Source organism: Plecotus auritus (genome assembly GCF_963455305.1).
Source record: "Plecotus auritus genome assembly, chromosome: 3".
Lineage (NCBI taxonomy): Eukaryota > Metazoa > Chordata > Mammalia > Chiroptera > Vespertilionidae > Plecotus > Plecotus auritus.
In genome coordinates this window covers 59899973-59919421 of record NC_137772.1, presented here as the reverse complement: position 1 = coordinate 59919421, position 19449 = coordinate 59899973, and the positions used below count along the sequence as shown (strand labels likewise).

The 19449-nt window shown below is 37.2% G+C and overlaps 2 protein-coding genes and 1 pseudogene across 3 annotated transcripts in view; 2 read left to right on the top strand and 1 right to left on the bottom strand.

Moving 5' to 3' along the window:
• NDFIP2 (Nedd4 family interacting protein 2) overlaps window positions 1-19449 on the top strand; it is a 71852-nt gene that overhangs the window by 9033 nt on the left and 43370 nt on the right. The gene's annotated exons all lie outside the window — the stretch shown is intronic.
• LOC308244620 (large ribosomal subunit protein mL42-like) lies at window positions 1309-1704 on the bottom strand (the record flags this gene model as incomplete). Its single annotated transcript, XM_080660765.1, has 1 exon — window positions 1309-1704. One exon carries the CDS (start codon window positions 1702-1704, stop codon window positions 1309-1311), a length of 396 nt encoding a protein of 131 aa, XP_080516891.1.
• Window positions 10231-12100, top strand: LOC308243269 (speedy protein C-like; annotated as a pseudogene). Its single transcript has 2 exons — window positions 10231-10251; window positions 11313-12100. The product of its transcript is annotated as a speedy protein C-like (transcript).

The following is a 19449-nucleotide window of genomic DNA, read 5'->3' as shown; positions in this document are numbered from 1 at the left end:
AAATTGTCTATGATGTTTTTCCAAAATTACCCATTACATTACCCATTACACCATGTAAAGAAATTGTGCTGTTTGGCAGAGGCTTTGAGACTAAGGAAATAAACTGAATAGCTTTACCCCATTACTAATTTTGAGGCTCTAAGGACTGTTGAATGTTGGATGGAAGAAATCCAATAGTGAGTGTTTTTATAGAACAAATGTTTTTATAGAATATTTGTTCTCACTTGGGTGGGACTTACATTTATATCAGCATGACTTTTTTTGTGGTTTCCTCAAAAGGGGAAGGGATATGAAATAATACTTGAGACCCTTTTAAGTTTTTGTAACCTTTAGAGAATAAATGAGCATCTGCTTACCTCATCACTGCTTGATTTGTTATTGCACTGCACATGAGCTATATATACTTTTTTTAGTTAATTTTTTTTTAGAGGAAGAGGAAGGGTGAGAGAGAAACTTTGATGTGAGAGCAAAACATTGATTGACTGCCTCCTGCCAGAGATTGAGCCCCTGGAACCCAGGCATGTGCCTTGACCAGAATAGAACCGGGAAACTTTTGTTGTACTGGATGATGCCCAACCACCTGAGCCACACCAGGCAGGGTGCTATAAATACTATTTTTTTCTTTTGAACTATAATACTTTTTGTTCTCTTGTCTAACCCTTCTCCACCCACCACTTCAAACCATGATCTCTCTTGCCTTCTGGCTTTTGAACATAGTATTCTCATTTTCTTGTTTCTCCAGGACTAATATCTGTTCTTTATTTAGGTCTGTTTAGATGTTCTTTTCCTCTCCTGTCTCTCCACCGCCATTTCCCATCCTTTAGTACCAAGTTCTGTGTTCTTTTAACACTGTACACTTATCCCTATCATAGTCCTTATTCCATGGAATGTATTTTGTAAACGCAGTGGGAAGTAGGGCTTAGACCTGTCTTGTTTATAATAGTGTTTAGTATAGTTGCCAGCCCATTAAAGGAGCCTAGTAAATAATACTATTGAAGAAATAAATGAATGCCTTTTCCGAAAGATTTCAGGAGTGTGCATGAGGTTACTGGTATATTATGTTTATAAAATGAACAGTTTCCTAGATTACTATTATGTAAAAGTAACTATGTTTTGCCTAACTTATACAATGTTGATACTCTTTTTTTTTTTTAAGATGAAAAGACATTTTATTATTATTTTACTATATAATATAGTAGTGAATATACCTGATTGCATTTTCCCAAATGGCAAATAAGACACAGGATAGCATTTCTCTTTGATTACTGAAAACCTCAATATGATCTGTCTTTTGGAGGATTCAGTTTCTCAGACATCTGTGATACTGCCACGAGGATACCAACGGTGCTTAGTAGTAAAGAACGTTTTGCTAAGTTCTATCATGGGTCCTTGCTCATACTGTTCATCTTTTTCTTCTAATCTCGTTTTTGTTACTTGATACTGTCTTTCTTCATAATCATGCACATGATCTGGCCAGGGATAGGGTTTTATGTGTTCATGTGGAATGTCCACAGAAAGATTATAGCAAACTATCCCCCTACCATCAGATGTCAAAGCAAGCTCTATTTTGCAATTATAGTAATCTGGAAGAGAAGAATATGTGGGTTTATGACAGACATAATATAAAGTTCCATTTTGAATTGGAAATAAATGTTTCAAGATAGTTCTGTTTGATATTGCCCATTTCACTGCTGATACTGCCATGGTGAATCAAGATGTTTATCAGGCGGTATGGAAAAAGATTTGAAGAGAAAATGCAGCTAAATGCTTTTAAAATTTGCTTCTAGGCATATCTATTTTCATCCCTTTTCAGCAGCTCCTGGCAAGCTCGCCATCTTGCCTTGAGCTGGGTCCCACAGTGTTGATATTCTTGATGTCCAGTATTAGGGTTTGTATTTTGCTTTTAGTGTAGTGCCAAGGAATCTGTTTTGATGAGTTCTGGTATTTTTGCATAATTCCTCATCTGCTTGGTCGCTTGCAGTTGCAAACTTTTTAACCATGGTTAGGTTATTTGGTCTACCTATGGAAAGAAGGAAAAACTGTTTCCACATGTTGTGGGAGTAGTAGTCATTTTCTGCAGCCTTTTAATTTTATAGCAGATTGTCCAAGGGATAATCTGCTTAAGGTTATGCAGCGAAGCTTGAGGGACAAATTTTATTTTATTACTTCTAAGTATACCAGTTGAGTTAAAATATATCAAAGATCCTGGGAAATAGAACTTCCATTATAGTTAACTTTATTTTATTCATAATGATGCCAGACAAGAGTATGGATGGTATAGCATGAGTCTGGTAATCATGTTGCTAATAAGTGGACCTAGCTGGTTGTCCAGAACCCATAACTCAGCAATAACTGAGTGGACTGAATTCAGCTTTTGTGGACAACTTTTCTTTCACCGGCATATTTTTAAAAAATTAATGCAGGTATACAGTTTAAAAAGTTAGAGTACCAAAAGATAAGTAATGAGAAATAGCAGTTCCCTTTTTCATCCCCATTGTCCTCCAAATCTTTCTCCTCAAAAGAAAGCACTCTTTAAACTGCTTTAACTCTATTTTTAACATGTATGTATATTAAGCTACTTGTTGATTTATTAATTTTACTTTTGTTTCTTTCATGTCCTGCTTTCCCTTCCCAGATTATGATCTTCGTAGTCTCATCTCTTGGGTTCAAATGTTGGCTCCTCACTTGTAAGCCCTATAACCTTGGGCCAAGTACTTAACCTCTCTATGTCATAGCTTCCTCATCTTTAAAGTAAGGATAGTACAGGTCCTTACCTCATAGTATTATTGTGAGGATTAAATGTATGAAAAACATCTAATCTTTGGTTAAATCGGAAATTAGTATTTACATTTTATGACTGTGAAAGTACTGTTCACAACTGAGTCAGGTAATGTGTGTAACTTTTTAAATTTTTCATGAAGTTGCCTAATTTTTAAGTCTTTATTTTTCTTTGTATCTATTGTTAATTCTTTGCATAGCCTCGTAATTTTTCAAAATTTGCTCTTCAGCTATATTTTTGCATGGTCAAATGTGTCATATAATTATTAGTTCTTTTATTTTGTTCTTCGAAGACATTCTTCCTAGGCCCTCCATCCTCCTGTTTCTATCTGTACTGTTTGTTCTGTAGGCCTGATGCACAACTGTCATACCGAGACCTTCCTTCATCAAGAAAGTGGAGTCTCTATTTCTTGAACTCTAATCTTCCTTCCTCCGTTTTTGGTTTATTCCCAATTGTAGTGGGAGATATTTTCAGTAGGTTTCTTAAGAAAAGATGCCTAGAGGTAAAAAATTAAATTAAGTTATTGAATTTGTTGGCATCAAGTTCTTAATCTCTTATTTTCATTTTAATGTCTGTAGGTCAGATAATAACCCCCCTTTCACTTTGAGATTTGCTTTCTCAGTTTTTTTCTTTGATAGTCTAGTGCCTATAATATTTTTCAATTTCGTTGATCTTTTCAAAGAAACATCATTTGGCTTTGTTAAATATCTCTGTATTCTATTTTACTAACTTCTGCTTTTACCTCATTTATTTACTATTTCCTTTCTTTCTTTCTGGTTTATTGTACCTTTTATTTTCTAGCTTCTATTGGTGGAACCTTTGGTCATTGACTTTAGACCTTTTTTTCTAATGTAACATTTTTTCCCTAGTGTAAGCATTGCTCTAACAGTGTTTTTTCTATGTCCTGCAAAGTTGGATATTTTATATTTTTGTTATTTAGTACAGATGTTTTCTAATTTTTCTTATGATTTCTTCTTTGAACCATACATTATTTAGAAATGTGTTAAATGTTTATTTAGTTGGGATTTTCTTAGATAATACTTTTAAAATTTCAAATTTAATTATTTTGTGATAAGAGAATACTATTCACTGTAATCTCATTTCTTTTAAATTTATTGAGACTTGTTTTGTGGTCCAATATATTTATCTTGCTAATGTACTGTGTGCATTTAAAATTTGTATACCTGGTACTCTTCCATTGTTGGATATAGTATTCTAGAAAATGTCACATAAGTTGGTTCATAGTATTGTTCTGATCTTCTATGTCTTTACTGTTACTTGTTTTTTTTTTTTTTTTTTTTTTTTTTTTTTTTACTGCTATTTGTTTTTGTGTTGGTCTATTAGTTACTGAGTAAGGGACGTAAAAATCTGCTGTGATTTTAGAGTTATCTCCCTCTCAATTTCTTGCTTCCTAAATTTTGAGGCTCTCTTATTATGAAATACCCCCTCTTTATCTCTGGTAGTGCTCTTTGTCCTCAGGTCTATTTTATTTAATATCAATATAGCCATTCCAGCCTTATTTATTTATTTTTTTTGCATGGCATCTCTCTTTCTATCTGTTTACTTACAACCTGTCTGAATCCTTTAAGTATGTCTTTCTTGGTGTGATATGATTGTTTTTTTGCCATGATATTATTTGTTTTCTGGTTGTATTTTGTTGTTGTTGCTGTTGTAGTTCCTCTTTTCACCCTTTTCTGTGTTTTTATGGATCATTTGATTAAAAATTTTTTTTTCAGTGCCCCTTTTGAAGTTTCCATTGCCTTTTTTAGATTATTTCTCTTTATATTATTTTTTGCTTCCTTTAAGATGATAACTAGTGAAAAGTTAGGTATGTATATATAACATTAGTGTCATATATGTAGAACTTTGTAACCAACCTTGATGTTATATGTATTATATATACATTCATTGAAAACCCTGACAATGTTACAATTTTTGGTTTAGTGACACATATTTTTAAAAACTTAAGAGGAAATTTTTTTTTATTTAAACATTTATCACCCCCTATGCTCTCCTCATTCCTGAAGTTTCTCTTTATTAAATATTTCAAACCGCGCCCCCCCCCCCAAAAAAAAAGAAAAACAAAATAAAAAAAAGAAACAAAAAAAAAATAAATGTTTTAGCCTAAGGAACTTCCTTTACCATTTCTTAAAGTGTAGATCGGCTGTTAATAAATTCTCTTATCTTACTTTCATCTGAAATGTCTTTATTTTACCTTTATTCCTGCAGTATATAGATATATATTTTGGATATAGAATTTTTGGCTGAGTTTTTCTTTCTCAGCCTTTTAAGATGTTGTTCCATTTTCTCCTGACAACCATGGTTTCTGCTGCAAAACCTGTAGTTATTTGAATCATTGTTTCTCTGCATGTAATATATTGGTTTTCTGAGGCTGCTTTCAATAACTTCATCTTTAGATTTTTAGAAATTGTATTATGTTGTGTATAGGAATGGTTTTCTTTGAATTTATTCTGTTTTAGCCTTACTGAGGTTGACTTTATATATTTACTTCATCCCTTTGAAGAGTTGTGGACATTATTTCTTCAAATTTGTTTTCCTATTCTAGTCTCCTTTTTTTTTTGTTTCCTTTGAGCCTCAAATTACATGTTTTTTAGAACTTGAAAATTTTTAAAAAGTCCATTTGTTTGTTTATTTAATTTTCAATTCTTTTCTGTTCTTTAGAATGGATAAATTCTTTTTTTAAAAAATATATTTTATTGATTTTTTACAGAGAGGAAGGGAGAGGAATTAGAGTTAGAAACATCGATCAACTGCCTCCTGCACACTTCCCACTGGGGATGTGCCCACAACCAAGGTACATGCCCTTGACCGGAATCGAACCTGGGACCCTTCAGTCCCCAGGCCGACGCTCTATCCACAGAGCCAAACCAGTTAGGGCTAGAATGGATAAATTCTTAAAATCAATTTAAATTCACTGGCTCTCTCACCCTGGCCGGGTAGCTCAGTTGGTTAGAATGTCATCCCAGTATGCCAATGTTTGGGGTTCAGTCCCTGATCAGGGCACATATAAGAATCAGCCAGTGAATGCATAAATAAGTGGAACAACAAATGTCTCTCTTTCTCTTCCTCTCTCTAAAGTCAGTCAATAAAAAAAATTTAAAAAATTAATTTACTGGTTCTTTTCTCTGTCATCTTCATTGTGCTATGGATCCCAATCATTGGATTTTTTTTTTATTCCAAAATTTCTGTCTTTTTTGTTTGTTTGTTTATATTCTCTGCTGAGATTCCCTGCCATTTTATTAATTTCAAGGTAATCTTGCTTTACTTCCTACAACAGCAATAATAGCTGCTTTAAAATTCTTGTATGGTAACTATAATTTGAGTCATCTTGGGAATTGGCATCTCTTGATTGCATTTTCCCTGGAGAATGGTTTATATTTCATAGTATTTTGTATTTGTAGTAATATTGGGTTTTATTCTGGATCTTCTGAGTGTTGTGCTATGGTCCTATGGAGAATATTTTGTTTTAGAAGCAGTCAACTCAGATTTAGATTGCAAATACTGTTTCATACACTGTTCAGTGGTTCAAATCTAAACTTAATTTCTTAGTCCTTTATAATCTGTTTTGTGTAAGATCTACATATGCATTATTTGAGAGTTAGAGATTTCCCCTCACTTTCTGGCTTTCCCAGGCTGCATTCTATGCTTTGTCTGGCTAGAAATAGCATGATTTATAGTGGGGTTTTAGCAACCTAAGCCACGATGCCTTTCCACAACTATGGTTCTGCCTCAGAGTAAAACTGCAAAAAGAAAAAAAAAATGGGGAAACTCTCATCTGTACAGGTTGCTTCTTCAAATTTTAAATTCCCTCTACATCCCTATTTGTTTTTTAATTCAGAATGCTCAGGTTGTTTTTATTTTTTTGTATTTAGTTCTAGGTTTATAGTTGCTGTTAGTGGGAGGGTTAGACTGTAGGGGGCCTACACTCTCTGGAACTTGAGGCAACTGTAGATTTTTAAAAAAAATATATTTTATTGATTTTTTTACAGAGAGGAAGGGAGAGGGATAGAGTTAGAAACATTGGTGAGAGTGAAACATCAATCAGCTGCCTCCTGCACACTCCCTACTGGGGATGTGGCCGCAACCAAGGTACATGCCCTTGACCGGAATCGAACCTGGGACCTTTCAGTCCACAGGCCGACGCTCTATCCACTGAGCCAAACCGCAACTGTAGATTTTTGTTATTGTTGTTAATACTCAACCGAAGATCTTTTTCCATTGATTTTTAAAAAGAGTGGAAGGGAGGGGGAGAGACAGAGAGAGAAACATCAGTGAGAGAGAGACATTGATTGGTTGCCTCCCGAACCACAATATTAGAAGTAGCATAAAGGTAATCTTGTGCCAGGGTAGATTACTGCCTATAAATTATTATTGGAGGCATCTTGAAATAGAAAGAGCCTGAATTTAGTGACAGTAAAACCTGAGTTTGAGTCTTTGCCCCTAATTAGGTGTGTCAATTCAATTATTTAAAGTTTGTTCCATCTTACCTCAAAGGATTGTTCTAGGAACTAAAGTAGTTGATATGTATAAAGTGCTATTTATTTATTTATTTATTTAAAATATATTTTTATTGATTTCAGAGAGGAAGGGAGAGGAAGAGAGAGATAGAAACATCCATGATGAGAGAGAATCATTGATCGGCTGCCTCCTGCACACCACACACTGGGGATCAAGCCCACAACCTGGGCATGTGCCCTTGACTGGAATCAAACCCTGGACCCTTCAGTCCACAGGCTGATGCTCTGTCCACTGAGCCAAACCAGCTAGGGCTATAAAGTGCTTTTAAAAAAACACAACTACTAACATTTAATGGGCTTTAACTATGTCAGGCATTATTTTGAGTATGTACAGGTGTTCATTTTTGTACTCTACAAAAACCAGGTGAGAAAATAGACCCCACTTTGTAGATGATACTAGTAAAAATGAATAAGTGCTGGAGCTTAGGTTGAATATAGAAAAGTGTATTCCAACAACTCTATACTTAACCAGCATGCTTCTTATTCTTAGCTCCATTTTAGTGATTGAATAGTAGTCTCAGAAATAGTTGTGCCAGTATTTTTATTTTTTTGTACACAACATTTTCCTACACGGTGCTTTTTTCTTTTTTTAATAAACGGTGCTTTTTTCATTGACCTTGTTAAAAGCAAAATTAATGTGTAACACAATACTTTCAAGTCTTTATCAGTGTTTTAATTATGCTAACTAAAGTATTCTCTTTAAAGCAGAATTGTCTTTCAAAATGTAAAGTTAAAAATTTAGATTACCAGGGTTTTTTCTTTTCCAAAACTACTTGGTAAATTTGTTTTATTATGTGTGCTAACAATTGGAATTTGAGTACTAACAAAAACTACCTCTTCTCTCTGGTTCCTTCAAAGGCACAAGTTATATTTTTGTCTTGTGCGTCTGTACTTCTAGTGCAAATCAATGCAGTAATGGAATTCACATGTCAATTTTTACTGGAAAATGACAGTCATGTTGTTTTGTGGAAAACCTTGGTAGTGTTTTTGTATTGACTAGTACTTTTAGAAATGTGGCATTATAGTGATCATTGTAATATGAGAATAAGAATTTATACAGGAATAAAGAAATATGTATATAAGAATAAATATATTTACTTATTTAAATTTAGCACATGTTTGCTAACTTTTTGAGAGAGAATGTGAGTATGTGTGTGTGTATTTGACTTCTGCTCTTATGAAATTATTCAGATTATGTTTATATTTTTATCAGCCAACTTTTGAGGGTTTGTTTTGACATATAATACTTTGGTGGATGAGCCCTTTAACTGTTGCCTGCAGTGGCTCTTGGCATTTGCTATGCTTCCTGGATGAATCATCAACAACAACATGTCTTAGTAATTGATATTACTCAGTAGTAGTTAGTTTTGCTTGAGGATTCTGTTCTTAGCTTCTCTCTGTTTGCTGGGAAAGAATGAAACTTTCTTTGAAGAAAGTTGGTGTTTCAAGCCTGGGTCTTGCTGGTCTTGGCCCCTTGGTTTACCTATGATAGAATAAGTAAACTTCTATTTTCCTTTATTTCCCACGTTGTAGCCCTTACCTCAGAGGTCCTAGTTGCTAGAAGCTAGAAGTACTAGAGATTGATGAGTTTGAATTTGTACCTATTTCCTGCACCCAATATAGTACCTTGAACATAATAGTCATTACGTAAAATTTGTTGAGTGACTGATTGATAACTGACTGAATGAATGAATCACAGGAAGAAGGTGAAGCTGGAAGACCCAATCAAGTTTATGTAGCTAGGAGGTGGTAGATTTGTACCTTAAATTTTGATCTTTTGGCATCAAATATCTTCTTTTCCAGTTATTCATGTACCAACTACCTAATCATCTAAAGAATGAAATCAAATAAGACAGTACACCATACTAATTTTTTAAATGATGAATGCTTGTAATAATAACTTTAGCAATATTACTTGGAGTTAGTTGTCTTATGCCCTTGCAAATGAAACCAATCACACAGCATTTATCTTCTATCCAGTCTATGTGTTAGAGGTAGTCTCCCCAGTTCTGGATTCAGTGTTAGCTAAGACAAGATGGCAGAGGAAAATTAAGGCCCCTATAAAAAGAAGCAGAATGAATAGTGAAAGGTAGGAGGAGAAGCAGAAAGGAATAGTTCTCTGGAAGTTAAAGAAAAACCAGTTAGAATACAGTCAACTGTGTTGAATGTATTAAAGATTTTTGGAGTAAGGACTGAAAAAAAGGTTTTTGGATTTAACAAGTAGAGGATCAATATTCTTAGCAAGACCTGTTTGAGTGAAAGCCAGATGGTAATGGATTAGAGAGGAAATGAGCATTGGAAGTCCACAGAATGATAATACCTTTTTCTTTTTCCCCTCTTAGGATATTTGTCACTGAAGGAAAGGGGGAGAGATGGAAATAGTTTGAAAAACACTAGAGAAAGTTTATTATTTTAGCTGGGGGTAGGTTTTTTTCTTTTTTAAGTAAGGCATGAATAGAATGTATATGTGGGTAGAAAGAAAGTGGAGAAAAGGAAAGATGTTATTTAAAGGAAAAACAATCTTTTGGGAGGCAGGATCTTCTCCATACAGTTGTCTGGCATTTCAGAGCAAAGAATATAAGTTAGGATGGATGCCATAATGATAAATTTAGAGATGCAGAGGGAGATAAATTGGAGGAATTTTTGCTTGAAAACCTGTTTTCCTCTGTGAAATAGGAAGCAAAGATTTTAACTGAGGGTTCCATGATTGGAAGTGGGGAATAGGAGAGTGGTGGAGCTGAAAAACCTGCCATAGTGATGACTGGTTCTGACAGCCCTGCTGGGATCAGAAACTAAATTTGTACTGGCATCGATCTACACAGTTATGTGATGTGTTTTCATTCTTGACCAGGAAAGAGTAGACAGTTAGAATGTCTCAGATTGGATCTCAATGGGGTAGGTGTGGCAGAAGATATGGGAACTAGGAAATTGAGGGTGAGTGTCATGCAAGTTTTTCACTTTATAGTCTAGGCCAGTGGTCGCCAACCGGTGGTCCGTGGACCACTGGTGGTCCATGAGGTCCGAAAGGTTGGTGACCGCTGGTCTAGGTTACATAGGATAGAAAGTAACCAGGTGGCAGCAAATGGAAGGCCCAAAGAATAGACATAAGTGGAAGCAAGGGAATGAGGTAAAAGCCAGGAGGAAGTTGTGACCAGGAAGTAAAGTGTATAAATCTATTATCTTCTAGTAGAAGCAGTTCTAGATGAGGTCATGGAAGATCTGATGTAGTTACTGGACCACTCAACTCTGGGTATTATTACTCTTCCTGTTTTATAGTTGAGGTGTTAAGTTGGTTTATCTTGTATTAGAGTAGGATTTAAGGTAGAGGAGACAATATTGGGGGTATAGAGCTGGCTTGTCTTACTCCCTGGGGAACGTTTGGAACCTTGTAAATACAATCAGGTTGTGAAAGCATCTGGCAGGTTGTATAGATGTGTGAACTTGAGAGGTTCTTGATCTAGTACTGGCAATATTCAAGAAAATTTTCCTTCTTGTTCCCAGATAAGGGGGACTTTGGGCAAGGATTAACATTCTTCTTTGAGAGGCCTTTGAGGAATGTAGTGCTATCATGGAAAACTGGATTTAGATTAAAAGTGGAAAAGTCATTTTGTAAAGTGACTGAAGGTATTAGAGGTTTTTAATGATCATATAGGGCTTCTAAGCAATAGAGTGGAAATCATTAGAAGCTGGATTATAGAGTTTAAGTTAATCTTTCATTTTATACAATATATTTTTTTATTTCCTTATAACTTTTTGTTTTTTCTTTAACTTTATTTTAAGATAATTTTAGACTTATAGAAAGGTGTGGGGAAAATATTATAAAGAATTCCTTTATACATGCTGTAGGTAATCCCTGAGCTCCGGTCACCCATCCCCACCCCACCTGCCCCCACCTGCTCCCACCTGTTCCCACCTGTTCCCACCTGTTCCCACCCGCTCCTACCCCCTATGAGATGAACAGAGCCTGAGAACCTGCCCATGAGGTTGCTATCCAGGTGAGGCTGTGGGGCTGGAGCCGTCAGGATGGGGGCAGTGGGCCTCTCCCTTCCCGCCAGCACCTGGAGCTCCAGGCCTTCCTCCACCTTCTGGAGCACAGCTTCCTTCAGGAATTCCTCACCAGAGATCCCTGTTTCCAGATTTCAGATAAGTATCTCCTGGCCATGGTGCTGGTCTACATCTGGCGCACCAACCTGAAGCTCAGCAAGTACACCTGCAGCAACCTGTTCTTGGCACTGTACCTTGCACATGATAGGGAGGAGGACCTAGCGGAAGCCAAATGTATGATTTTCCCATGGGCCCTGGATGAGGATTGGCATAGTCAGGTGGCAGATGTCCTGCGTCAGAGGGATAAGCTGTGGGCAAGGATGGGCTTCCGGGCTTTAGTGAGCCGCTGGTGCTGTGAGAAGGTCATGGCCACCGAGCCGTCCCACTGGGCCTGGACTCGGGAGTGGTGCCCCCAGCACGGCGGGGCTCACAGGAGCTACTCAAAGGCCAAAGCCGGATCACTCTACCCCAGGGCCCCGGCTTCTCACCACCCTGCTGCTCCCTCTGTGGCTCGCCCCCTCTCCATAGCCTCTACTCCCACCAACCCCGCCCCTTGCCTGTCTTACCCAAGAGTCCTTCCCCAAACCCTGAGTGGTGTGGCTCTCCTTCCCATGCCTGTCTCTCAGGGGCTGAAGACCCCTGGGGTGGGGGCTTCCTCATGGTCCTGCCCTCCCAGCTGCATCTGGAGCCAGGCACCTACACCCTTCATATACTCCGGAAGCTGCTGCCAGTGCCCTAGGTGGGGACGCTCGCAGGGTGAAGAACAGCTAGCCTGCCTGCCCGCTAACTGACCTCTACTGCCTGTGGCCCCCTGGCCTCCTGTCTTGTTGACCCTCGGCCGGCAGTGCTGCCCAAGCCCTCCTCCTGACCTGCTACCCACTCTGTCTCTGGCTCCCTCTAATAAACTCAGTTCACTGTAAAATTTTTTATATTAAAAAAAAAAAAGAAGAAAATAATTCCTTTATAGCATTCACCCAGTTTCCTCAAATGTTGACATTTTATCACATTTGCTTTGTGATATTCTATGTATAAACTATCTTTCTTTATATACATACACACTATATTTTTTCTGAAACATTTGACATGTGATCTCTACATCTAAATATTGCAGTGTATATTTTCTAAAAACAAAGACATTCTCTTACAAACTACAGTGCAATTATCCAAACCAATAACATTGAAACAATACTATAAACATATTTCATCAGTTTCTACTAATGCCTTTAATAGCAAAGAAAACCCTTTTTTTTTTTTTAAGGTCAGAATCTAGTTCATGATTAGATATTGTGCTTAGTTATCATGTCTCTTAGTCTAAGTTTCTTTTAATCTGGAACAGTTTTTTAATCATTTTGTCTTTCATGACATCAATATTTTGGACAGGTTCACGTCAGTTATTTTGTAGTATATCCCACAAATGTTCTTTGAAAATGTTATATTTTCTCCCATTGAGCTTAGAATTCATATGTTATTATTACCTAACAGAATTATAACTATGATGGTTGTCAAATGGCAATTTCCCAATTCTGTCATTTGTTCTGCATTTATTATTTAGAATTCTATAAGGAAGAACTTTCCCTTGCCTGTAATGTATCTATAATGTATCTATAATAATAAAAGCATAATATGCTAATTAGACCAGTCAGCCGAATGACCTTCCAGACGTCCTTCCAGACGAAGCCACGGTGGCAGGGGCCAAGGCAGAGGCAGTTAGGGGCGATCAGGCAGGCAGGCGAGCAGTTGGGGGTGATCAGGCAGGCAAGCAGTGGTTAGGGGCGATCAGGCAGGCAGGCAGGCAGGCGAGCGGTTAGGAGTCAGCGGTCCTGGATTGCGAGAGGGTGCAGGCCAGGCTGAGGGACTGCCCCCTCACCCGTGCACGAATTTCATGCACCGGGCCGCTAGTTTATATCAGTATAAATTCATGGATTTTTATTTTATTTTATTGATTATAATCTTAAATTATCATTATTTATTTATTTATTTATTTATTTATTTATTTATTTATTAAATATATTTCATTGATTTTTTACAGAGAGGAAGGGAGAGGGATAGAGTTAGAAACATCGATGAGAGAGAAACATTGATCAGCTGCCTCCTGCACACCTCCCACTGGGGATGTGCTCACAACCAAGGTACGTGCCCTTGACCGGAATCGAACCTGGGACCTTTCAGTCCGCAGGCTGACGCTCTATCCACTGAGCCAAACCGGTTTCGGCATCATCATTTATTTTTGAGGGTTAGATCATTCCAGATTTGACCAGTGGGAGAGCCTCTTCCATCTGTTCCTATGTCCTTGTGACATGTCCCTATCATTTTTGCATTTTACTACCATATAACATTTAAATATTGTGAAAGTATCCAATTTCTAGAGTTTAGTTTGAAAATTGGGGAGCACTGTTTACACTTATAAACAGGGCTGCAGTGGAAGAAAACTGACCACCACCACATTTATTGCCACAGTAGCTTACTGCTGCTGTACTGGGTGCTTCATGAGCATTTTCTCACAGTTGTTTGTGGAAAGTTTGCAGAGTCCTTCATCAGCTGGGTTTTCGAATAAAGCATTTGGAACATTAGTGACATGTTGCTCACAATGCTATCCTTACAAGTAGAGTCCTAAGGAATAGATAGTATAATGTGAAAACAAATTGCCTTTGGAGATTATGTTGACAAATGTACTAGTATACTGTGATTAGCAATTAGTTAAGGCAAAAGGGCACCATGAATAAAACTCATATTAGATGGGAAAGAGACAAAAGGCCCCTTGGAATCTTTTTGGCCGCTAAAATGAATTTCATTAAAAAATAATCACACTAAAATGGATACATGCTGGTGTTACTTTATGTATTAATACTGTTAATTGATTAATGGGAAATAAAGAACATGATCATATCTGGGTTTATATACCTGACTCTTTTCTTGTAAAGATGATAATGATTTTAAAGGTTATTGAATAGATGTGGAGTCGGTAATGATTTTTTTAGTATCACTGAGAAGTTTTACAAATGTCAGTTTTCTTACTTACAGACTTACCTTTAAGCATAGATAAAAATATTTTTAACATATCACATTGTCTTTTACATTAAGAACAAAAATTGTTTTCTATTTTCATCTCTGTTATAGAAAACTTAGAAAAAATACAGAAAAGTTAAAAAAAAAACACACCAAGAAAATAACAAACGACTTGTAATGCTACCCATTTTGTCTATTGTCATTTTGAAATTTAACATTTTGTGTTATTTAAAATTGGAATAACACATGATTTACACATGATTTTGTTACACTGTATCATGAGCATTTCCTTATTCATTAAGTATACTTTCCAAACACCTTCTTAAATGTCCATATAATATTCTATTATATTGATACTGTGATTTTGTTCTATTTTAGATGAATTTTCAACCAGTGTGCCTTGGAATGTTTAAAACATGTAATAACTGACTAGTTAGGGGCACCTACCTCTTTTCCCTTAGATTGTCAAGTAAAAAAATGACAACAGTAGTACAACAATAGGCGTCCGGTGTGAATGAATCAAAATTACATTTATTTATTTTTGTCAGATGGGCAAAAAATATATTTTTTGGTGTGCCCTGGAATTTTATGTGCATCATGGGATGAAAAAGGTTAAAAATCACTAGAATAGATTGTTTCCCATTTTCCATTGTTATAACACTATGATGAACATTTCTATAAAGGAATCCTGTTCTAATTTTCTGATTAGTTTCTTTGAGGGTAGTCTTAAAATGAGAATTACTAGGCTAAAGTGTGAGTGTTTTTGTAATTACTAGGCTAAAGTGTGTTTTTTATTTTTATAAAAGTGATACATACTTATTTTTTTAAAATACAGAGTGTATAAGTACAAAGAAAAGCAATCTAGGTACAAAAATCTTATCAAGAAATAATTTGTTTTCATTTGTTGAACATTATTCCATTTGTGCTTATAGATAGTAATAAGGTTATAAGAATTGGATAATGCTGTTTATGCTATTTTTAAAAATGAAAATATGAAATATGATTTTATTTAATAGCAAGGAAAATACCTTAAAAAACTGCTGAATTCTAGATAAAGGGTTTTATTTATTTATTTATTTTTATATCGAAGAGCTATTAGGTTCTCTGGGATTTCACTAAAATTAAGGAAAGAGTATAAAAACCAGTAAATTTGATTAAGTTTTAAAACTGCATGTTTTAATTTTAGATATTAAATGCCTGCTGTGAAAGATGAGGTGAATGGTACTAGTACTTTCTTTCATCTCTTCTTTCCCCAGTTCCTGATTTTTATATATATATATATATATATATATATATATATATATATATATATGATAGACATGCTATCTCTACATCTAATCCTCACCTGAGGATATTTTTCCATTGTGTGCTTGTATTTTTATTTATTTTTTTAGAGTGGAAAGAAGGCGGGGGGAGAGAGAGAGAGAGAGAGAGAGAATCATCTATGTGAGAGAGACACATGGATCAGTTGCCTCCTGCACTGGTCCCAACCTGGGCCTGGATGGGGCCTGCAACCCAGGTACATGCTCTTCCTTGACTGGGAATTGAACCTGGACCCTTTGGTCCTCAGGTACTCTAACCATTGAGCAAACCGGCCAAGGTAGTAGTTCTTAATTTTTACATTGTTTATATTTTTACTTTTTCAGGGTAGGTAATATTTGCTCTCTGTTTGCAAGCTGCTATTAGTCTTTAGTTCTGTATTTAAAAGCATTCTGTGATAACCACCATATCTTTTGTTTTTCTCTTTATTTGCTTTTTATTTTATCAATTTTCTGATTGCTTGGTTTTCATCTTGGAGTAGTTTCTTCCAAGGACTTATGGAAGACAAGTTGGCTAGCCCAACTTCAAAAAAAATATTAAAACTATGAAATATTTCAAGCATAAAGAGAGTACAGAAAATAATGTAAAAGTTCTATATTTATCATGGAGACTAGAGGCCTGGTGCACAAAAAATTGTGCACTGGGTGGGGGTCCCTCAGCCTGGCCTGTCCCCTGTCACAGCAGGAGAGGGGGCTGCGCAGTCCAGGTCCCAGTGCTGCCCCTTTTGCAGAGGTAGCCACAGAGGCAGCGGCATGGGCCCAGTCCCGGCGATATGCCTCCGCAGAGGCTGTACCTCAACCTCCCCCAGCTGGCCTGGCTCTAGATCGCCCCCCCACCCACCAGTGGGCGGGGGACGAGGCCAGTGCTAAGAAGAGAGGGCCGAGGGCTGGCAGCCGCTGCTGCCCGCAGTGGCAGCAGCAGTGGGGTGATGGGGGCAGTGCCTTCCCATGATCGGTCAGGTCGCCTCCTGCAGAGGGAGGCCAGACTGCGGCTTAGGCCCGCTCCCTGCTGCCTCTGTGGAAGGGGCCCCCCCGTGGTGGACGGGCCTGCGCCTCGGCCTCTCCTGTGCCTCCACCTCTCCCGCACTGCCTCTGCAAAAGGGGTGGCGGTGGCGGCAGTGGCAGTGGCAGTAGCAGTAGTAGTAGCAGTGTTGCCTCCGCTCTGCTCACACAGCGGCGCCTCTCCCATCCCGCAGGCCTTTGGCCCTCGCAGCCGCTGTGGCTTTGTCTGGATGGACATTCGGAAGACATCCAGTCTAATTAGCTTATTACCCTTTTATTAGTATAGATTATAGATGTTAGCATTTTGCTGTATTTGTTTCAGGTGTTGAACTTATATTTTTAATCCTCAGTGATGAGAGAGAGAATCATTGATTGGCTGTCTTCTGCACATCCCACACTGGGGATTGAGCCCACAACCCCGACATGAGTCCTGTCAGGGAATCGAACCATGACCTCCTATTTCATAGGTTGAGCCACAACAGACCGGGTGGGAACTGTGCATTTAATGTTAAGTTTATGCCCTAAACTCTGCTGCCTGTTTCTGGGGGATACCAGTATGAATAAAGCATACTTCCTAAATTTCAGAAGCTTATGATCTGATTGGGAAGATAGAAACATTCCCAAGTCTAATCAGAGTTTGCCAGGGTTCCTAAGCCTTCAGGGCCTCGTGAAGCACAAATTTGCAACTTGTAGTTTCCTCTAAGAAAATGGTTGCAATGAGAATTTATTAGCTCTTGTTTTCCATTCCTATGCCTGAATAGTTGTTTTTAAAATCTCTTGAAGTTCAAATTTTGATTGATGTTAAGGGGGCTTATTTAAGTCTGATGATATCTATTTTGATTTTTTTTTACTCTGAGATCTCAGTTCTTTATTATGAAATATAATTCTTAGCCAAATTTTCTTTTTAAACTTTATCCGCTACCACCTTTGCTGACTAATTTTGGTGCATGCAGATCAGAAACTTTCTGAAGAATCTGTGAAAGTGTTCTTACTTGATTAAGGAAACAGAAAGGAATAAAACCTTTCATTACAACTCGCCTTTATCATTGTTTATCAATGCCTATGTTAGATAGTCCAGAACATTGGACTATTTAAAAAACTCAGAGTTTTTATAAATTAAAACTTTATCACTAAAATTTCTTCTGCTTTTGAAAAGTACTTAAGAGCATTTTCTCCAGTGGAATTTCTAAATTATGGTCTCCAAGCCACTTACGGAAGTTTTAATCTGGAATGACTCTGCATTATTATTTGTGATAAACCATAATCTGATGAAAGGCACATTTGTCATGGAATTATTCATCTGTATTAATTTAAACAAATATTAAAAAGTGCTTGGTGTTTCCTCAGCTGTGTTGAGGAAGGAAGAGAGGGTCTCATCTCTCTCCCAACTTTATTGTTTTTTTTTTTGCCAGTCACCTATTCTCCATCATCCACTAGATATCCTCTAAGTAGATCATCTTAGCTTGTTTTATTGCTCATCTTTGACTCAGGCACCCTGCCCAGAAGGAGGGCTATGCTGGTTGGGAACAAGTTGCTGTGCCAAAAAGTGAATTATCCTGACTGATGTAGATAGTCAAGGCCTAGTCCTGGAGTCAAGTGGCTTCAGTCTCACCCAAATTACTGTTGTGGGGGAGGAAAAAACTTTATACTCAAGGTTCTTTTCCTGGTCTAATCAAATAAACATGAGATAGATTAACAAGAGAAAATAACCAAATTTAATTACATATATATATGTATGGTAGCCCTTTATATATGAGGGAGTCAGAGAACCCACATACATGAGAGGTTTACAGACAGTAAGGGTAATTGAAGGATATAAGTCATTCTGAGCTAGGAATGAGGTATTGCACTTCAGAAGGTAATTGTAGGGAGAGCACATTGTTCAGTTTGCCCTGCTATCTCCACAGGTAAAAAGTCATTTCTAGAGATAATTCTTATCCTGGGCTAGGCTCCTAATTTAAATTCTTCTAGATAGTGAACACTCAGAAGTTTCCTTTGGGTCTGCAGGGTCTTGACTGCCTTTAGCTCAAAATAATTCTCATAGCACAGAGGCATATCTTGGGGTGGCTTCTTCTGAACCCCTACATAGTGAATCTATAATGAAAGAGGGGTGGAAGGGATTTTTAGGAAAACAGTCACATGTCTACCATAGATAACCTAACTGCTTAAGCCCACAGCATAGTCACTAATAAATATATCTGAACAAGTTTTGCATTGTAGAGTGATGAAAACCCAAGTTAGTGGCCAGACTGAAAAATACAATCTTTTGTAAAAATATATATTTTTTTTATTGATTTCAGAGAGGGAAGGGGGGGGAGAGAGAGAGAGAGAGAGAGAAAGAGAAAGAAAGAGAAACATCAGTGATGAATGAGAATCATTCCTTCTGCACACCCCACACTGGGGATCGAGCCCACAACCCGGGCATGTGACCTGACCAGAATTGAACCATGACTTCCTGGTTCATAGGTTGATGCTCAACTACTGAGCCACACCGGTCGGGCGAAAAATGCAATCTTTTAAAAGTAAATTTAAAATGTGTTACATGTGAAACATATTTTAGTATAAAACCAGAAAAGGTGAGACTGAACAATTTCCTGTGATAAAATATATAGACATTTATGGCATACATATGGTCTCAAGCTAAATTGATGTGAGCTAGATTGATAGGTTATGAGGAGACTTTGAGAAGATAAGTGGAGACTGACAACCTTAGATAAAAGTATGACAAGGTGCCCACAACGCACACTCAAATATTTTTCTC